Here is a 22,235-nt window from a genome sequence, read left to right on the forward strand (position 1 = left end):
GTCATTGTAGGCTTCCAGTCTGACATTTTCCAAATTACTTTAGGACACAGTCAGAAGCTCAGCTTTGTACAGCACGCTTGCTTCTCTTAATGTAACTAGCTAGCCGCTTATTGGTGATGCCTTTATACTGTATTTACTGTATGTGTGAGGTCACACTACATGGTACAATCTATTGGACATCCACATTTACTAATGCTGCCGCCGCTGCTGCTAAAAAGTTGACATTTATTTTCTTGTACAGTTGGCCCTCGTTGCACCGCGGTTCTAACATCTCCGTTTTTCCAAAATGAATAAATGAATAAATAAATGCTGTTTCGTGGTTGACTACAGTACAAAAAAATCATTATTTAAAGCAGGGGTCTCAAACTTGCGGCCCGCGGGCCAAATGCGGCCCGCAGGATGCTAGTTTGAGGCCCCCGCCTTAATGGTTTGATATGGATGCCGTATGGTTTCATGAACCCAGAAATAACAGCTTAAAGCTGCGTGCACACCGGACACAATTGGTGCGATTTTGCCCCGCCCATACGCAAGCGAACAAGCCCGCCTGTTTTGCTTTTTCTCTCATTATCCATGACTGAGATCAAAACACTGAAAAAGTGTTGTTTTTTTTTTTTTAAACCTGATGCGGCCCAGCCTCACCCAGACCCTAGCTCCAGTGGCCCCCAAGTAAATTGACTTTGAGATCCCTGATTTAAAGGATCCATGACATAATTATCAACTTTGTTTGAATGTGTTATAGATTGTGATTATGTTCTACATTGTTCCATTTTTAAAAGCAAACAGGAAATTGGTAGACGTGGCATTTATAGTTGATGGCAGTGATGTCATTGGGGTGACCTCTATTAGCCAAACGTTTCTGGAGGTAAATGCTGGATATTTTTCTTCAAAATAGTAGTCATTCCAAATTGTTGTGTTGCTGCTGGATGTTCATAGTATCTGAGTGATGGTGTGAGTGTCTCTTTTTCAAAAGAGGAAGGTTTAAAGACAACGATGGATGAAGAGAGATTGTGATTTTGTTCTACATTGTTCCATTTTTAAAAGCAAACAGGAAATTGGTAGACGTGACATTTACAGTTGATGGCAGTGATGTCATTGGGGTGACCTCTATTAGCCAAACGTTTCTGGAGGTGAATGCTGGATATTTTTCTTCAAAATAGTAGTCATTCCAAAATATTGTGTTGCTGCTGGATGTTCATAATATCTGAGTGATGGTGTGAGTGTTTTTTTTTTCAAAAGAGGAAGGTTTAAAGACAACGATGGATGAAGAGAGATGGATGCCCACCCCGAGTTCTGTCATTTGCAGGGATCATTTCAGTGAAAAGTGCTACGAACGAATGCCTTTACAAAAAAAGGATGCTATTTTGCTCGGAGACAGCAAAAAAAGACAAGAACGTCAAGGTTGCCACAGAACAGAGTAAGTCATGTCTTGTTTATTACGTCATGTCTCGAAACACTATTCCATGCTAGCGACAAGGCTAAAAAGCATTATAGATCCTACATAAACATCATGTATGTTTACTGGGATGACTAAATGAAGCATAAGCAACCCCAGGGCAATTTACGCTCACCATTCTGTGTTTTGAAGGCCACCGATCTTTATCTCGATGTCCTAAGTCTATGTTCTGCAAGTTCTCCATTTCACTTCCTAATGTTTCTCCTTTTATTTTCTCCACCAAAACTATTGACAAATGGCTCCAATCTTGGATTTAATCCCTGTAAACGTCCTCTGTCTTGCACGCCTCCATGTTTGTTTACCTCAGTGATTATACAGTGACTGCACAGCGAGAGCTAGCTCGTCATAGCTGGCACCATTAACGATAAATGTCATTTCATAAGTGGAACCACATGGAACATAACTACAAACAACAAATAAACATATTTTAATGGATGGATGATAGGTAAAACAAAACAACCTTAAGCAAGACATAAAGACCAGAACAAGAAAATAAAATAAAAATAAATAAATATGGAATAGATCATGTCCAATTTAATAATAATACATCATTATAGTAATTTAATAAACCCAGTCTTGTGTGTTTTTATCGCTCCCCCTCTGTTGTGTTCAAAAGCCGAGTGATCAACTCAGTCTTTCATTGAAGCAGGGCAGTGATAGTAATCGGCTGATAGTGATAGTAAATGAAATTGAAGCAGGGCAGTGATAGTAATCGGCTGATAGTGATAGTAAATGAATTTTCCCCCTCTTATTACCATTTTATTGTTTCACATCAAGTGCACCGTTATTCTCTTATCGTTACACTTGACATGACTTTTTGTGGTATTTTACCGTTACTAAAAAATGTACCATAAATAGCTTCCTTTGGTAAATGTTCAATACACACACACACACACCGAAGCATCTAAATAAAAGGAATCTATTTTTAAACATGTGGCCTATTGAATAATGCCACTTAGAATAGATTCCACGGTGCAAACACAGCTTCTGTCCACACTGCACTTTCTCCCAGTGACCCCAATCCAATGGGATTACTGCTAAACTAGGCTGGGATTACATCATCATCATCTCGCTTCAAGTGAAGGACACACACACGACAATTACCGTAAATTCCAGTGTATAAGCCACACCCACTAAGTGGAGGAAAAAAGTACCGTATTTTAAACTAAAAAGAAAAATCCAGAAATCACAATGCATGATTTTTTAACAATTTATTTGTGTGATACAGCTGCAAATAAGTATTTGAACACCTGTGTATCATCTAGAATTCTGACCCTGAAAGACCTGTTAGTCTGCCCATTAGAAGTCCACCTGCACTCCATGTATCATCCTGAATCAGATGCACCTGTTTGAGGTCGTTAGCTGCATAAAGACACCTGTCCACCCCATACAATCAGTAAGACTTTAACTTGTAACATGGCGAAGACCAAAGAGCTGTCCAAAGACACCAGAGACAAAATTGTACACCTCCACAAGGCTGGAAAGGGCTACGGAGCAATTACCAAGCAGCTTGGTGAAAAAAGGTCCACTGTTGGAGCTATCATTAGAAAATGGAAGAAGCTAAACATGACGGTCAATCTCAATCGGAGTGGAGCCCCATGCAAGATATCACCTCGTGGGGTCTCAATGATTCTAAGAAAGGTGAGGAATCAGCCCAGAACTACACGACAGGACTTGGTCAATGACCTGAAAAGAGCTGGGACCACCGTTTCCAAGGTTACTGTAGGTAATACACTAAGACGTCATGATGTGAAATCATGCATGGCACGAAAGGTTCCCCTGCTTAAACCAGCACATGTCAAGGCCCGTCTTAAGTTTGCATATGACCATTTGGATGATACAGAGGAGTCATGGGAGAAAGTTTTATGGTCAGATGAGACCAAAATAGAACTTTTTGGTCATAATTCCAATAAGCGTGTTTGGAGGAAGAAGAATGAAGAGTACAATCCGAAGAACACCATCCCTACTGTGAAGCATGGGGGTGGTAGCATCATGCTTTGGGGGTGTTTTTCTGCACATGGGACAGGACGAGTGCACTGCATTAAAGAGAGGATGACTGGGGCCGTGTATTGTGAGATTTTGGGGAACAACCTCCTTCCCTCTGTCAGAGCATTGAAGATGGGTCGTGGCTGGGTCTTCCAACACGACAACGACCCGAAGCACACAGCCAGGAAAACCAAGGAGTGGCTCCGTAAGAAGCATATCAAGGTTCTAGCATGGCCCAGCCAGTCTCCAGACCTGAACCCAATCGAAAATCTTTGGAGGGAGCTCAAACTCCGTGTTTCTCAGCGACAGCCCAGAAACCTGACTGATCTAGAGAAGATCTGTGTGGAGGAGTGGGCCAAGATCCCTCCTGCAGTGTGTGCAAACCTGGTGAAAAACTACAGGAAACGTTTGACCTCTGTAATAGCAAACAAAGGCTACTGTACCAAATATTAACATTCATTTTCTCAGGTGTTCAAATACTTATTTGCAGCTGTATCACACAAATAAATTGTTAAAAAATCATGCATTGTGATTTCTGGATTTTTCTTTTTAGTTTATCTCTCTCACAGTGGACATGCACCTACGATGAAAATTTCAGACCCCTCCATGATTTCTAAGTGGGAGAAATAGCAAAATAGCAGGGTGTTCAAATACTTATTTTCTTCACTGTAAGTCGCACTGGAGTATAAATCGCCCTTTGTAGTTCCTCCCCCTCATACGTCTGTAAACTCGAGATTAATTCTTCGATCTAGCGGATTGTAGTTGCCATCCGGCAATCCCACTTCTGACACCAATCTGGCGCTCAAGGGTCTTGTAACAGAAAAAGGTTTAATTTTTGAGAGCAGTTTCATTCAACAACCACACGGCCTGTTAGATTCCACCATCGGTGATCACTCACCATAAGAGTCTCAGTCATGGACAAGAAAACCTAAACGCATCACACAGCATTCATTCATTCATTTTCTACCACTTTTCTTCACGAGGGTCGCGGGGGTTGCTGGAGACTATCCCAGCTGTCTTCGGGCAGAGGCGGGGTACACCCTGGACTGGTCGCCAGCCAATCACAGGGCACATATAGACAAACAACCATTCACCCTCACATTCATACCTATGGACAATTTGGAGTCACCAATTAACCTAGCATGTTTTTGGAATGTGGGAGGAAACCGGAGTACCCGGTGAAAACCCACGCATGCACGGGGAGAACATGCAAACTCCACACAGAGATGGCCGAGGGTGGGAATTGAACCCTGGTCTCCTAGCTGTGAGGTCTGCGCGCTAACCACTAGACCGCCTCACACAGCATTGCAACAGATAAACAAAAACAGACAATAACAAACAACCATGTGACTTAAAACTAGAAACTGAAGCGCTACTTACATAGACGGTGCCGCAAAGCCCTACAATATATTACATATATTTTTATGTATTTACTTTTAAAAATGTCTGAAAATCTATAAGGACATATTTTTTGTTCTTTGTCCTAGTGTTTATTTGTACGGTATTTCCACATTGATGCGGTTTTCGTAGTGCCCTTGAACGCACCTCGCTGTGGCCTCATGATAATCAGGAAGTGTCCTTCAGAGCAGGACGAGGGATGTGTTTGTGAGCTGAAGATGGATGCATGGTGTTGGATTTACCCAGCTATAAAAACAATAATGCTGAGAGCATGGTTTAATATTTATTCAATTGAAAAAAGAAGTCGTTATACGGTAGGTGTTATATACATCACATGGATCTATTATATACATATTTAAGTTGACAAAAACAACTTATTATGGCTAAAGATACTAAAGACGGGGTTGAGAACTATAAAATCAGCAACACAAATGAAAAAGTTTCAATACTGATGTTGCTTGTTTGTTGACTTCAAGCCAGCTAGGAGCCAAAATGGCCGCCGCCAGCGAAGAGCCTAAATGGCTGACGCTAATGTTTTCTGCTTGTGAGGCCAAGCGGCTATAAACTCAGTTAAATAACTAATAAAGTAGGCGGTGATCCTCATTCGTTGTCATAGATGCAGTCTGTGGGGGGAAAAAACACATTTTAAGAGTTTAAAGAGTTTTAAGGTCTGGGTAGTATCCGTGATACCACCGAGTAAAGTTCAGGCTGGTATCACCGATACAGATCCGATATCGGTAAATTTGTAGTATGTTTCATTTGGTAGCATAAAGAATACAAGACATTTCATTCATTCATTCATAATGAATGAAATATGAATACATATAAAATATAATAAAAAATAATAGTAATAATGTATTAAGTTCAAGAATAATTTATTTATTTTAAATCCTAAAGTATGCGAGGTACGATATAACCACTCTAATGTACACCAGAAAATGCCGTAAAAAATCAGAAAATAATATTATAATATTGTATTTCAGTAAATTATTCAATTAAATTAACTAATTTGTATTATAAATAATATATATTAATAAATAAATGTCATATTTTTATTTTTATTTTTTTATTTGTTAATTTTTATTTTTATTTTTATTTTTATTTTTATTTTTATTTTTATTTTTATTTTTATTTTTATTTTTATTTTTAGTTTTATTTTTATTTTCATTTTTATTTATTATATATTTATAGTAATAATAATAATACATTGATTTGAATTGCTAAATGTATTATTTAGTATATTGATTAACACTAAATATCCATATTTGTGCTTTATTCAAATGAAAATAAAAAGCTTTTATTTATTGTATTCAGTGGAATATTTTGTATAATTATAAAACAGCAAATGGATTTTATTTAACTTTTTAAATGTATTATTGAATGAATGAAAATGAAATAAGTACAATAATAAAAGCGCTAAAACCTTCCCATGCGCGGACAAAGATGAGCTGAAATGGCGATCCAAGTATGGATATTTGGATTGGGGAATGGCTTTCAGAGCGCGACGAGTTGGTATCGGAAGCATGGAAGCATCGACATCACGAATCAGAAGTTAGGACAAAACACACCGTCGCCGACGTCGTCGTAAATGTCGCCGTCGCTGCAGAAAGGAAAGGAGACACGGTTTAGTGAACTTGCGGCTTGATGTCTTGCCGTGTGTCGTTGTGGTACTCACTCTGTGCTAATATGGCCGATGGAAACGTAACCAACTGGAAGGACGGGAAAGGAGAGCGGGTAGAGTTAATACACCGTGGGGGCGAGGGGGCGTGCAGGGCGCCGGTCACTTACACTTCCCGTCCTCGTTGCGACAGATCATTTTGTCGTGCGCAGCCTTTACGATCACGTCCACTTTCTCCCCGGCTTTGACCGCCAGCTCCTTGCCGCCCCACTTGAGCGGAGCGCTGGGCGTGGCGATGGTCACCTGGTAGAGCACCTGGATCTCCCCATCGTACTTAAGGGCGAACATCCAAAAGGGAGTAGAAGGGAAAAGCGTAGCCAAACGTACGGAGGACCGATACTCACTTTAAACTTCTTCCTGAACTCTTTCTCCTCCTTCTCAAGCTTTTTCAGCTTCTTTGGGTCCGACTCCTCGGCTGCCTTGCCTTTGCCTTTTAGGCTGGGAATGCTGAGGAACAAACCACACTTGACAAAGTTTTCCACGCCAACCTGACGGCTTTCTATTGCTTACCTGCTAATGGGCGGAAGGGGGGGCTGGCTTTGGGCGTCCACGTCGTAGTAGATCTCATCGTCAGCGGCTGCTGCCAGAGAAGGGAATCCAATGTTTACCGCTTATTATTGTTATTTTAGTATATGAAAACATTCCATTCATAAAACAAATATTCATAATAATAAAACAAGTATGACATTAACATTTATATACATTTTAAATTTAAACGTATTCTTTTTTTCTACATTAAATAAAAAAAAGGCTTAAAAAAACTACAATTCCAATATTTAATTAATTTTAAAACTAAAATTTAAAAATAAAATTTAAAATTATTTCCATTTAAAATGAAAGAAAATCTCTGAATTATATTCTGACATAAAAAAATTCTGAATTATGTGTTTGCTTTTTATTAAAATAAAAAATAAATATATGTATATTTTCTTAATCAAATAAAAATAAGAGAATCATCCTATTTATTATAAATAACATTTTTATGAAGTACTTCAATTTAAAAAAACTTAAAAATATAAAGCATTCTTTTCTTTTTATATTAAAATGAAAAACTCTTGCATTAAATTCAATAATTAGTATAATATTTTGCTTTTAAAATGTATTTAATATAAAATTATGTTTTATTTTGAGTTGATTTTATATTGTGTCAGATTTGTAATAATGAATAATACTTTTCTTTTGTATATGAATTTAATGAATAAAAATATAAAAAAATATTTAAAAAAATCCTTTTGTCATTAAAAGAAAAAACTAATATGAATCATAGTGTTAGTTATTGTCTCTAATAAATGAAAGAAAATACTTTAATTGTTCTTTCATTTTTGGACGTGAAATTTAAAAAATGCTTAAAAATCACAATTTCTATATGAATATCTGATAAGGTTTTTATCAAATAAAACCACTGACCGTGTCAGTTCAACTTGACCTAAACATCGGAATTGTACGATATCGATCCCCAAGAATGGAACGACCAAATAAAGATGGAAAAAATGGAAAAGCAAAGAGAGCACCCACCCGCACGGTCTGCTGTGAACTGGCTGGGGGGAGGCAGTCTGCCACGAGCAGAAAGACCATGAGAAAGAGAAAAGAGCGACTGTCGGTTAATCACGGCGGAGGAGTGCACACTAAGACGTGGTTAGTGAGAGCCGATATCCGGTATTGATCGCAGGCAAAGACAATCATCGAGATGACCCACGAATAAGCCATGCGGTTATGCAAGAAGGCGCCACGCCCTTCTTCTGTCAGCCAATCATTGGAGGTGATCAGTGAGCGGTTTGGCCCCGTGTTTACAGTCTTACTATACTGATGCACGTTTACACTTTTACGCTGGCCGCACGTCCACTTCTATCAAACATCTTCAGGAGGGCGTGAGGCTTGGCGAGGTACTTCCTGGGCTGGGCGGGGCTAAAGAGCCAAGCACTCGTCAACAAAACAACCCTGTATTTCAAATTTGACGGTGTTTTTTTTTATACTCATTTTGATTTCATGGAGTTTCATGATCGATACTCACCGAACATCCAAGTCTGGATCCATCACGTCATTGTAGATTTCACCTTCTTCTTCTTCTGGGGGCGGCGGGAGAAGCACTGCCAACAACAATAATAATAATAACAGCATCACATAATCTAAACGGTCCATTACACTCCTCAACTCACTCAAGAAAATATAATACAAATAATTACAAATCACATATAATTAAAATTAATACAAATCATTTTTACAAATAATAATAAACAGTGAATTACAAATAAATACAAATAATACATAAATAAATAATAAATGTGATTTTTTTCAGTAAGAAAATTACAAAATAATAAAAAACAAATAACTAAAGAGAGTACAAAATTAAACACTTTAAATAAAAAAAATAACATATATTACAAAGAAATATTCGTCATTAAAAAATAAAAATTCACATAGTTAAAAACAATTAAATAAGAAATAAAAATAATAAATCAAAACAATACAAAAATAGTTTACAAATAAATACAAATGAGGCCTAATAAAAAATAATTCTTTTTACACAAAATATTTTTTAAATAAAAAATATTAAAACTATAACTACGAATTAATAATAATAATTAATAACAATAATTATATAATTAATAAAATATATAAATAATAATTAAGAATAAAAGAAAAGAAGTAATAAATAGTAAATAAGTAAACATAATAACTAATAAAAATAAAAATATATAATTTAAAATAATGAAAATAATAACTAAATATAACAAATAAATAATAAATGAAAACAAATAAATAATATACGTAAATGTAATTAGCACGGTATCCTAGCTAACGTATGGTGTAATGTCAAGCTAGCGATGATAATAAGTTGATTGTGTGTACCTCCTAGTCCACTGATCCCGCTGTGGAGAGAAGACAACGTTGTATCGTTACAGTCGAAAACAATCGGGTGTCCAAAGTGCGGAACTAGCCACCGACGCTTACGACCTTACCTGCTGTCTGACGAGGCCACGTCCACGTCGTCGTACAACTCACACTTGGACCCCTGCTGGGCCTGATGGCTCTTCAGAGTGTTGAAGTCGATCTCCACCGAGGTGGTCTTCACGTAGCCAACTGTACGTACGCAACATAATTCATACTTTCATTTTTATGGAAGCCATGACTGTACCTACACAAATATATCATACCTTTTTATTCACATGGAAGCCATGACTGTACCTACGCAAATTTATCATAATTTATAATAATAATAATTTATAATGATAATCATAATTTATCATTATTATGGAAGCCATGATCTAGCTAGAAAAATTTTTTCCACACGAGGGTCGCGGTCGGTGCTGGAGCCTATCCCAGCTGTCTTCGGGCGAGAGTCGGGGTACACCCTGGACTGGTTGCCAGCCAATCACAGGGCAAAATATATATTTAAAAAATTTAATTCTAATAATAAATCAAAAATATACAAAAATATAATCAAATATATATATATATATATATATAATCGAATATATATATATATATAAGTATATATGAAGAAATTAAAAATAAATAAGAATAAATCAAACAAAAAATATATATATATTTAATATAATGATAATAATATATAAATAATAATAACAAATAAAATAAAGCAAATACATCTAAAATAAACCCAAAATAGAATCTATGAAAAATAAAAACATTAAAAAATGTATGTATAATAATAAATCAAATAAATAAAAGTAAATGACTGGCTGCATTTTGGTCGAATCCAGTTTAATTGTACCATGCTTTTATTTGGAGCTTATTTTGCACTGAACAGGAAGTCACTGTGTGCAGGTGTGAAGTGGTTATGTTATGTTATGTTATGTTATGCAACAGTGCTTAGCCGTAACAATGGAAGTAAACAATTTAGAAAGGAGCAGATTTGCTGAGCCTTTATGACTTAGTTTTAGACAGAAGAACCAGAACCAGAACCACCAGGTTCTGGTGGTTCAGCATCTGACGAGGGAAGCAACTTACTGGATCCGTCCTGTTTCCGTCCCACCCATTTGCCCTCAGGGGTGCCCTGGACCCGGATGATGTCCAGACAGTCTCCTCGCTTGAGGGCCAGCTCCGTCCTGCCGCCTCTGCAGTCCACACGGGCCTTGCCTTGGTGGAGGGCCTCCAGGGGCCCCACCAGCTGAGACGGCCGAGAGATGTCATCCCACCTTTGTTGGGTTGCACCGCGGCACTTTTGCTCACCTTCAGTTTCTTTCTGGCTTCCTGCTCTTTCTTCTCTCGCCCCCTCTGCTCCTTCTTCTCCGCCTCCTGTTGCCTTTTCTCCTCCTGCTCCTTCCTCCTGTCTTCTTCTTCCCTGTTGACGGCAAACACCACTGGAGTTGGCCGTGTCCATGATGGGGCTCACATTCATCCTAATGTGACTCAGCAACTTTCAATTGTCTCATTTGTCCACAAGATGGCGCTACTGTTTCCCATTCAAAGCATGCAGCAACATTCCGGCCTTTAAAGGGTTCAAAATGTATTATTCAGGTTAGATATATATTTCATGCTGACGTCATTGACTTAAGTGGAAAAGAAATATGATATTTCATATTCACTGCATGACTTTTTGTCATCAGAACCCCCCAAAAGAAAATCTAACTGTATAGAAAAAAAGAACAATGCATGAAAATCAATCCAAAATAATAAGTAAAAACTGAGTAGTAAAAGTGTTGTGTAATAATAATAATACGTAATAATAATACTCTCACCAGGGTTCATCCAGCGGCTCGTACGTGTCTCCGCTGTGGTCGTCGTCATGGTGATGTTGGCGTTCCTCCTGGCCGGTAGAAACACAATAAAAGGTAAACGAGGCGTTCAGTGTCGGTAAGAAATGTGCGTTCGCATTTGTGTCACCTTGGCCCGCTGACTGGGATGAGCTAAACGGGAGCATAAACAGCAAACAATAAAAGATAGCATTAAAGCATTAAAGATTCCCGGAAATGATTGGCCATGTTAGCCGCTGCCCAAACGTCACTCCACCTGTGGACGGTGGCAGCGGAGGAGGAGGAGGAGACGTCTTCTTCACCTCCTCAAGGTCGTCATACGACTCTTCTTGGTGCATCCTGCAACCGCCACATATCAACAAATATCATGTACCATATTTACTGTAGCTACATGTTCTATATCTACATCTCACCTTTGTCATACAGCGTAAAATGTATGATTCTTATTATTAATAATATCAGCTTCACTCTTTGCTTCCATTTCTTAGTTTTCCAATATTTCCATTTTATTCTTAAATCATCTTCAATATTCTAGTAATATTATGACTTTATTACATTATTTTTTCCTTCATATTTCAACTCTGTGCTACTAAAATGGAATTTTTCCCTCGTAATATTGCAAGTATTGCAGCTATATTGCAAATATAATAATATTAATAAATATTAATAATATTGCAAATATTGCAACAGTTTTCTGGTTACAATTCGACTTTTGTCCTGTTAACGTTTGGACTTTATTCTGGCAAAATTAGCGTTTATTTGTCATTCTTGCTTCTGTTTTCATTTCAATTTTCTACTTTTAATATTTAAACTTTATTACCATAATATTTTGATATTACCTTTGTATATTATAACTTTTCCCTGAACCTAATTTTCCAACAACTTTTTCATTATTAACATTAAAATATTATTATGAACATCTTTTCATTATTAATATAAAAATATTTTTTTCTTCAATATTTCAGCTCTATCCTACTGAAATGGTTTTATTTATTTATTATCTTGAAATTGCTTACTTTTATGCTTTTTTTCTTGTTACATATAACTTTATTGTATTAATATTCATATATGTATATTCTATTAATATTTTGACTAATAATATTAATAATATTATAACTTTCTCCCCAACCTAATTTCTAAAAATTACATTTTTTTGTTTTGTTTGTTTCTCATAATATGACTTTTAAGAAAACATATTTTTTCTGTCATATTTCAACTCTCAGCTACTAAAATGTATTATTTGTGTCATTATTTTTCATGAGTACTTATGAGACACTTCATCTCTTTGTTTATTTTTCTCTTAATATTTTGACTTTATTCTTGTAAAGTTGCAGCTGTTTTTCCTATTTCCCCTTTCTGGTTTTTTTTGTATGAGGTAAAAATTCTCATACAATATGGATTTTTTTTCACATTCTAGAAAAGTACCACGAGCCAATAAATAACTGCCTCTACCCACAAATGGGCCCTAGGCCACACTTTGGACAGCCCTGATGTAAACATAGTCTAGGTCAGGGGTGGGCAAACTTTTTGACTCGCGGGCCGCATTGATATGACAAAATTTACGGGGGGGCAGACTATATATTTTACACGTAACAGTCCACCTGGTATTATTGTATCTGTAAAATTGTCATGCAAATCTGCTATTATTATTTATTATTTTATATTTATATTTCAATATTTTAAAAATAATAAAATATTATAATAATTACAATAAAATGTAAATAATAATTATTATATTATTATGTAAAATATGCAAATATAACAACAATATTATATATAATTAATATAATAATTAGCATTAATATAATAATTATAATAATCATAATAGTTCTAATAATAATTATAATAATCTAATAATAATAATAATTATAATAATCTAATAATAATAATAATAATTATTATTATTATGTGCTTGTGTCCCTTTTTTCAGGAGCACTTTGTAAACAACAGACCATGTCAAAAAACGAAATTGATAAAACCATCAAAAGGTTGGCTCAGGCCATGATGCCAGGTTGTATGTTGAGTTTAAATAAAATACTTTGGAAAGATTGGGCGGGCCGTATTCAAACACTTGGCGGGCCGGATGTGGCCCCCGGGCCGTAGTTTGCCCACCCCTGGTCTAGGTCATAGGATGGAGAAATAAGTTGAGCCATTTTACCGGACTCACACGCTAGGAACATACAGACGCCTACAGTAGAGCATTGTGCCTTGCCAAATAGCACCTACACCAACATTCGGTATTACTACACATAAAGTAGTCCCCGAGCTGTACTCTCTCTCTCTCTGTGTGTGTGTGTGTGTGTGTGTGAGTGACTGTTTACGTGGTTCCAAAATGTCGCGGGGGCAGACTCGGGAGTGCACTTTGAGGAGGCTGGGTGGTGTGGTTGCTATGGTTACCAGGAGCCGAAGACATCTGGGTGACGCTGGAAGTGCTTCCTGTGAAGAAAAAGCATTGAACCATCAACCGTTCCTTGGGTATGTACGGAACCGTACACACGCTCATAGACAACTAGTCACGGTGGCTGACGTGTATGTGAGTGATTGGAAGAGAAGCTCTGAAACGCCGGCCCGTTTGTGAGTTAGCAGACCCCCAGATCTAAGAACAAATAATTAGTCCTGCAACCGGGCATCCATTTCTTTACTTTTTGTGAAGTTTCTTCTCGTAATTCTGATCTTCTCGTCACATGATCACTTTATCACTTAAATTAAGTTTTCTTGTGAAGTGATTCTAGAATGCACCACTAGAATGGCCCCCTGGCCGCCCTTTGGACACCCGTGAAGGAAGAGATTCTGTAGAAAGTGGTATTCGTTAATAGGCTCATGACTCATCATATGACTTCCTCATGTGATGAAGCAAAGTTAGCGCTGTGGGGGGGGGCGTTGTGGCTCACGTGGGTCCAAAAGAGGAAGTACTGTAAGTCAGTGACTGAGTGCAGGGTTCATTCCTACTGTACTATGTGAGATACTGGAGAGTATATCTGAAGTACTTACAGGTTCTTATTATGTTTATTGACACTGGACATTAGCTTAGAAGTTAGGGAAGTTCATGGACAGGGAAACTTCCCTAAATCATTAGCTGGGTTACAGGCTCTTATATATGTTATATAGGCTCTTATAGAGGTTATATAGGCTCTAATAGAGGTTTTATAGGCTTTATATAGGTTATATAGGCTCTTATAGAGGTTATATAGGCTCTAATAGAGGTTTTATAGGCTTTATATAGGTTATATGGGCTCTTATAGAGGTTATATAGGCTCTAATAGAGGTTGCATATGCTCTTATATAGGTTATATAGGCTCTTATAGAGGTTATATAGGCTCTAATAGAGGTTTTATAGGCTTTATATAGGTTATATGGGCTCTTATAGAGGTTATATAGGCTCTAATAGAGGTTGCATATGCTCTTATATAGGTTATATAGGCTCTTATATAGGTTATATTGGCTCTTATAAAAGTTATATAGGCTCTAATAGAGGTTTTATAGGCTCTTATATAGGGTATATAGACTCTTATATAGGTTATATTGGCTCTTATATAGTTTATATTGGCTCTTATATACGTTATATAGGCTCTTATAGAGGTTATATTGGCTCTTATAGGGGTTGTATAGGCTCTAATAGAGGTTTTATAGGCTCTTTTATAGGTTACATAGGCTCTTATATAGGTTAAATAGGCTCTTTTATAGGTTATATAGGCTCTTATATAGGTTATATAGGCTCTTATAGAGGTTATATAGGCTCTTATATAGGCTCTTATGTAGGTTATATAAGCTCTTGTATAGGTAATATTGGCTCTTATAGAGGTTATATAGGCTCTTATAGAGGTTTTATAGGTTCTCATATAGGTTATATAGGTTCTTATATAGCTTATGTAGGCTCTTATATAGGTTATGTAGGCTCTTATATAGGTTATATAGGCTCTTATATAGGTTATATTGGCTCTTATATAGGTTATATAGGCTCTTATAGAGGTTATATTGGCTCTTATAGGGGCTGTATAGGCTCTAATAGAGGTTTTATAGGCTCTTTTATAGGTTATATAGGCTCTTATATAGGTTAAATAGGCTCTTTTATAGGTTATATAGGCTCTTATATAGGTTATACAGACTCTTATGTAGGTTATATAAGCTCTTATATAGGTTATATTGGCTCTTATAGAGGTTATATAGGCTCTTATATAGGTTATATAGGCTCTTATGTAGATTATATAAGCTCTTATATAGGTTATATTGGCTCTTGTAGAGGTTATATAGGCTCTTATAGAGGTTTTATAGGTTCTCATATAGGTTATATAGGTTCTTATATAGGTCATGTAGGCTCTTATATAGGTTATGTAGGCTCTTATATAGGTTATATAGGCTCTTATATAGGTTATATAGGCTCTTATAGAGGTTATATTGGCTCTTATTGAGGTTATATATGCTCTTATAGAGGTTTTATAGGCTCTTATATAGGTTATATAGGCTTTTATATAGGTTATATAGGCTCTTATATACGTAGGTTATATAGGCTTTTATATAGGTTATATAGGCTCTTATATAGGTTATATAGGCTCTTATATAGGCCATATAGGCTCTTACATACGTTATATGGGCTCTTATATAGGTTATATTAGCTCTTATATAGGTTATATCGGCTCTTATATAGGTTATATTGGCTCTTATAGAGGTTATATAGGCTCTTATAGAGGTTTTATAGGCTTTTATATAGGTTATATAGCCTTTTATATAGGTATATTGGCTCTTATAGAGGTTATATAGGCTCTAATAGAGGTTTTATAAGCTCTTATATAGGTTATATAGGCTTTTATATAGGCTATATTGGCTCTTATAGAGGTTATATAGGCTCTTATAGAGGTTATATAGGCTCTAATAGAGGTTTTATAGGCTCTTATATAGGTTTTATAGGCTCTTATATAGGTTATATTGGCTCTTATAGAGGTTATATAGGCTCTTATAGAGGTTTTATAGGTTCTCATATAGGTTCTTATATAGGTTATATAGGCTCTTGTATAGGTTATATTGGCTCTCATATTGGTTATATTGGCTCTTATAGAGGTTATGTAGGTTCTTATATAGGTTAAATAGGCTCTTATATAGGGCATATAGGCTCTTACATACTACGTTATATAGGCTCTTATAGAGGTTATATAGGCTCTTATATAGGGTATATAGGCTCTAACTGATTGATGCAGCAAATGCCAGGGAGGAGCCTAATGGGGATAAGGGCCATAGAAAATACATGGATGAATGGATGGGTGGATGGATGGATGGATGGATGGATGGATGAATAGATGGGTGGATGTACGAATGGATGGATGGATGGATGGGGATGGATGACTGGATGGATGATTACCTACTCCTACTCCTATTACTCCTATTACCCAATATAGTACACATAATAACCCACATTAAGAAAAGACAACTTGTCTAACAACTATAGTAATATATTAGATATAATAAGACATAATATGGACTCCCACATTAGCATGTAATAAGGAATGCTACGTTGGGGAATCCTACGGTATGCTGCCATCATCTTACCAGTAACGATCCCAGCAGCCCTTCTGAAGTCGTCCAGGTCTACTTTCGGGGGTCGTTTGGGTTTAGCAGGAGGAGGACTCCACTTGGGGAGCGGGTTGCGTTTGGGGCCAGAGGCGGGGTCGTCAATGACGCCGTTCTGAGAAGCTTCTGTTGCGGGTTTCCTCAGGCTGGGCTTTTTGCTGACTGGAGGTTTTGGAGGCGGGACAGTCTGATGGACAGCCTGATTGGCCGTAGGTTTGCTGTCAAGTTGCGGCTTGTCCGGCTCTGCTGGACGTTTGTCCGTGTGACCTTCACTCTGCTGCCACAGTTTGGTGACACTGCTGCTGGGTTTTTGGGTCAAAGGAGGGATTTGGGGAGCCGAGTCCCCGCTGCTGGGTTTGGATGCTGCTGGGGGGGGTCTGGGGAAGGCAGGTTTGGGGTTGGAGAGGGTAGTGCTCAGTGGAGGCTTAAGGGTGGGCTTTGGAGTGGGCGGAGACAAGGGGGCGTGTCCTTTGTCAAGGAGAGGCGTTTTGTTGCTGCCGCCGCCATCCTGGCTGCTGTCAAACCTGCTAGCTAGCACTTTGGTTGTATTGGTCACATGATGCACCTCTCTGGCGCTCTTAGCGGGCGCCGTGTTTTTAAGGTGAGAAGGTTTGGGGGGGATCTTGATGGCGCCGCCAGACAGGCTTTCCAAGACGGGTTTCTTGGGCGGGACGGTGGGACCGCTGGAGAGGGCGAGGTTGAGGGGCGCTTTGGGTCGCCCCGGCGACGGTGATGGGCTCTCTTCGCTGGCGTTGGCTTGGAAGCGAGCCATGATGGCTTTTACATCAGCCTTGTTTTCCTGGAAAGAAGAGAAACATGTGACCTGTCGTGTCATGTCAGATTGTCCCTCGTTTATCGCTGCTTCCAGATCCGACCGCCATAAGTGAATTTCCACCAAGTAGAATTCAATATTAATAAATACATATACATGAGAGCGTGAATGGTTGTTTGTGTATCGGCCAATTGGGCTTCCTGTCTGGTGTGTGAGATTTTACTGTAGAGGTGTGAGCATACAGTACGAGGAAGTGGAGATAAGCACACAAAGCTGATGCTGATATTTCACTGCACAGGTACTCACTGACAGCGTTGCACAATAAGGTGAAAGTTCACTTCTGCATGCACTCGCTAACACACTCACTCGCTAATACTCACATGCTAACACACTCACTCGCTAATACTCACATGCTAACACACTCCCTTGCTAACACACTCACATACTTGCTAATACTCACATGCTAACACACTCACATACTTGCTAATATTCACATGCTAACACACTCCTGTGCTGATACTCATATGCTAACACACTGATATACTTGCTAATACTCACATGCTCACACACTCACATACTTGCTAATACTCACATTCTAACACACTCACATACTTGCTAATATTCACATGCTAACACACTCCTGTGCTAATACTCATATGCTAACACACTGATATACTTGCTAATACTTACATGCTCACACACTCACATACTTTCTAATACTCACATGCTAACACACTCATACTTGCTGCTAAAACACTCACTTGCTAACACTCACATACTTGCTAATACTCACATGCTAACACACTCACTTGCTAATACTCACATGCGAACACACTCATATACTTGCTAATACTCACATGCTGACACACTCACTTGGTAATATTCACATTCTAACACACTCACATATTTGCTAATACTCACATGCTAACACATATACTTGCTAATACTCACATGCGAACACACTCACTTGCTAATACTCACATGCTAACACACTCCCTTGCTAACACACTCACATGCTTGCTAATACTCACATGCTAACACACTCACTTGCTAATACTCACATGCTAACACACTCCCTTGCTAATACTCACATGCTAACACACTCATATACTTGCTAATACTCACATGCTAACACACTCACATACTTGCTAATACTCACATGCTAACACACTCGCATACTTGCTAATACTCACATGCTAACACACTCACTTGCTAATACTCACATGCTAACACATTCACTTGACAATACTCACATGCTAACACACTCACTTGCTAATATTCACATGTTAATACACTCACATACTTGCTAATACTCACATGCTAACACACTCACTTGCTAATACTCACCTGCTAACACACTCACATACTTGCTAATACTCACATGCTAACACACTGACTTGCTAATACTCACATGCTAACACACTCACTAGCTAATACTCACATGATAACACACTCCCTTGCTAATACTCACATGCTAACACACTCCCTTACTAATACTCACATGCTAATACACTCATATACTCGCTAATACTCACATACTAACACACTGGCTTGCTAATACTCACATGCTAACACACTCACATACACGCTAATACTCACATGCTAACACACTCACTTGCTAATACTCACCTGCTAACACACTCACATACTTGCTAATACTCACATGCTAACACACTGACTTGCTAATACTCACATGCTAACACACTCACTAGCTAATACTCACATGCTAACACACTCCCTTGCTAATACTCACATGCTAACACACTCCCTTGCTAATACTCACATGCTAATACACTCATATACTCGCTAATACTCACATACTAACACACTGGCTTGCTAATACTCACATGCTAACACACTCACATACACGCTAATACTCACATGCTAACACACTCACCTATTCACTAAACATTTGCATACTCACAGACAGACCCAGACTTATGTAATCTATCTATAGTAAAGAGTACTTAAGTAAAGAGAACAAAAACAGTGATGGATTGTCGTGTTTGTGCTATTTCCTTTCATGTAAACAGGAGAAATGGTCTGAATACTTCTGCAACGCACTGTATATACTACACATGTACATACTATAAGTATATGTACACATATGTATATATGTATATACTGTATGTATACGATATGAGCCCTACTGTATATAGAAACATCACACCTTTCACTTCACCCCAAGTCAATGTGGTGAATGTGGAAATGAAATTAGTCCAAAATAAAGCCCAAATCACGCTTCTGTTTCCCAAAAAGCCCAATGAGCCAATGAGCAATACGTGTTGCTGCACAATTGCTGCAACCACCTCTCAGAGTAACGCAACACACAAGACAAGACTGTCAACAGTTTCATACATTTTTCATGTACTTTCATGAACTTTTGTGTTTTTTGCTAACACACTCACATACTTGCTAATACTAACATGCTAACACACTCACTTGCTAACACACTCACATACTTGTTAATACTCACATGCTAACACACTCCCTTGTTAATGCTCACATGCCAACACACTCACTCGCTAATACTCACATGCTAACACACTCCCTTGTTAATGCTCACATGCCAACACACTCACTCGCTAATACTCACATGCTAACACACTCCCTTGTTAATACTCACATGCTAACGCACTCACATACTTGCTAATACTCACACGCTAACGCACTCACTTGCTAACACACTCATATACTTGCTTATACTCACATGCTAACACACTTGCTAATACTCACATTCTAACCCACTCACATACTTGCTAATACATGCTAACACATATACTTGCTAATACTCACATGCTAACACACTCACATACTTGCTAATACTAACATGCTAACACACTCACTTGCTAACACACTCACATACTTGTTAATACTCACACGCTAACACACTCCCTTGCTAATGCTCACATGCCAACACACTCACTCACTAATACTCACATGCTAACACACTCACTCGCTAATACTCACATGCTAACACACTCACTTGTTAATACTCACATGCTAACACACTTGCTAATACTCACATTCTAACACACTCACATACTTGCTAATACATGCTAACACATATACTTGCTAATACTCACATGCTAACACATATACTTGCTAATACTCACATGCTAACACATATATTTGTTAATACTCACATGCTAACACACTGCCTTGTTAACACACTCACATACTTGCTAATACTCACATGCTAACACACTTCCTTGCTGATACTCACATGCCAACACACTCACTTGCTAATACTCACATGCTAACACACTCACATACTTGCTAATACTCACATGCTAACACAATGAGCCAATGAGCAATACGTGTTGCTGCACAATTGCTGCAACCACCTCTCAGAGTAACGCAACACACAAGACAAGACCGTCAACAGCTTCATACATTTTTCATGTACTTTCATGAACTTTTGTGTACTTGATAGTATTGATGTGCTAGTCGTCATGTCATGATGTTTCATTAGGACCCATCAACAGGTCCACTTGGTCACATCCGGATACGTATTCAATCGTCTATCGAAGGGAGCGTTCCATCCCTAGGAAATTGTTTCTAGTCACTGAGCGTATGTGTCGTGATGGTAAGGCTAGCAAGTCTTCCACGGCATCTTCAGCACGGCCCACAGGGGGCGCCGTGGAGACTCAAGTTGCAAAAAAGGCCAAACAAATCAAATGTAGTGTTTGTAGCGCACACAGAGTGCTTATGGACACACATTAGGTACGGCAAAGCCTCCCCAGCAAAGAGGAAGCAAAACATTTCTATTTCCACTTTGGTGAAATAGTGAAGGCCCAAGTTGCACAAGCCAATACGCTGACACAAGACTGAATTCTTTGTCAAAGAATTCCTAATTCCTAGTTCCTAATTCCTAATTCCTAGTTCCTAATTCCTAGTTTCTCCGTCACCTCGAGCGAAACCAAACCGAGGCTAGCTGCTGTCTGGTCGCTCATGGAGTGACCTTTTATCGCCTAGTTTGTCGTCTGTCCTACTCACCATGCCGATTACGAGACGCCCGCCTGCTTCCACCGTGTCCGTGGAAGCCGTGAACGGAATCCGTGGAAGGAAGTCGTGGAAGTCCCGAAGCGTTTTTGTGTGTGCGTACCTGTCCCACGCTGGATGTCAAACAGACATAAAGAATCAACTTGTGTGGCCAAAGTGGAGACGACTTCCTCTCTTTCTCTCTCTCTCTCTCTCTCTGTCACACTGTTATCTGTGTGTGTGTGTGACGCTATCATATGTGTGTGTGTGTGTGTTTGTGTGTGAGACGCTGTTATCTGTGTGTGCTGATCTCATGGATTTGCGTGTCGCTGGTTAACTCCACGCATGTTTCTATGTGTGCTTAACGACACTGCTGTTACCCAAACTCACCCCCAAATGTCCCCTAGGTCCATTATTTCTTTTTTCTTTGGGGGGGGGGCATTGACATAAGAAGATCATCTACTTGAAGAAGAACATCCACTTGGTAAAGTGTTTTTGGTTCATACAGTATAGTTGCTGTAGTCAGTGTGTGTGGTGACTTTTTATTGTGAGTTTGTGACATGGGGGTTTCGGGTTGGGGGGGGTGGCGATCACACTTTTCATGTGTGTCTTCAAATCTTGCCTGGGAATGGCCTTTTATTGGGGCCAAGCCAAGGCGCACCGGTGTATAACGCTCTATTCAAGCTT

General features: G+C 38.3%; 1 protein-coding gene across 4 annotated transcripts; it reads right to left on the minus strand.

Annotated features, from left to right (window-relative positions):
• Positions 1–4,929: 4,929 nt before the first annotated feature.
• Positions 4,930–21,771, minus strand: fyb1b (FYN binding protein 1 b). Of its 4 annotated transcripts, none has more exons than XM_058056866.2 (19): positions 21,564–21,771; positions 16,772–17,591; positions 13,552–13,666; positions 11,487–11,569; positions 11,361–11,383; positions 11,216–11,283; positions 10,707–10,818; positions 10,485–10,644; positions 9,476–9,596; positions 9,366–9,385; positions 8,527–8,602; positions 8,334–8,420; positions 8,031–8,068; positions 7,026–7,092; positions 6,860–6,962; positions 6,626–6,788; positions 6,513–6,546; positions 6,406–6,437; positions 4,930–5,460 (listed from the first exon to the last, which is right to left on the minus strand). In XM_058056866.2, exons 1-19 carry the CDS (start codon positions 21,564–21,566, stop codon positions 5,438–5,440), a joined length of 2,148 nt encoding a protein of 715 aa, XP_057912849.2. In that variant the 5' UTR covers positions 21,567–21,771; the 3' UTR covers positions 4,930–5,437. The 4 variants fall into 4 exon arrangements, with proteins under 4 accessions (XP_057912849.2, XP_057912848.2, XP_057912851.2 ...); XM_058056865.2 differs by having other exon boundaries at positions 7,026–7,095; XM_058056868.2 differs by lacking the exon at positions 8,334–8,420.
• Between the last annotated feature and the right edge of the window lie 464 nt (positions 21,772–22,235).

The sequence above is a fragment of the Doryrhamphus excisus genome, linkage group LG19, assembly GCF_037039965.1.
Source record: "Doryrhamphus excisus strain RoL-2023G ecotype Guam linkage group LG19, RoL_Dexc_Guam_v1.1, whole genome shotgun sequence".
NCBI classification, from domain to species: Eukaryota; Metazoa; Chordata; class Actinopteri; order Syngnathiformes; family Syngnathidae; genus Doryrhamphus; species Doryrhamphus excisus.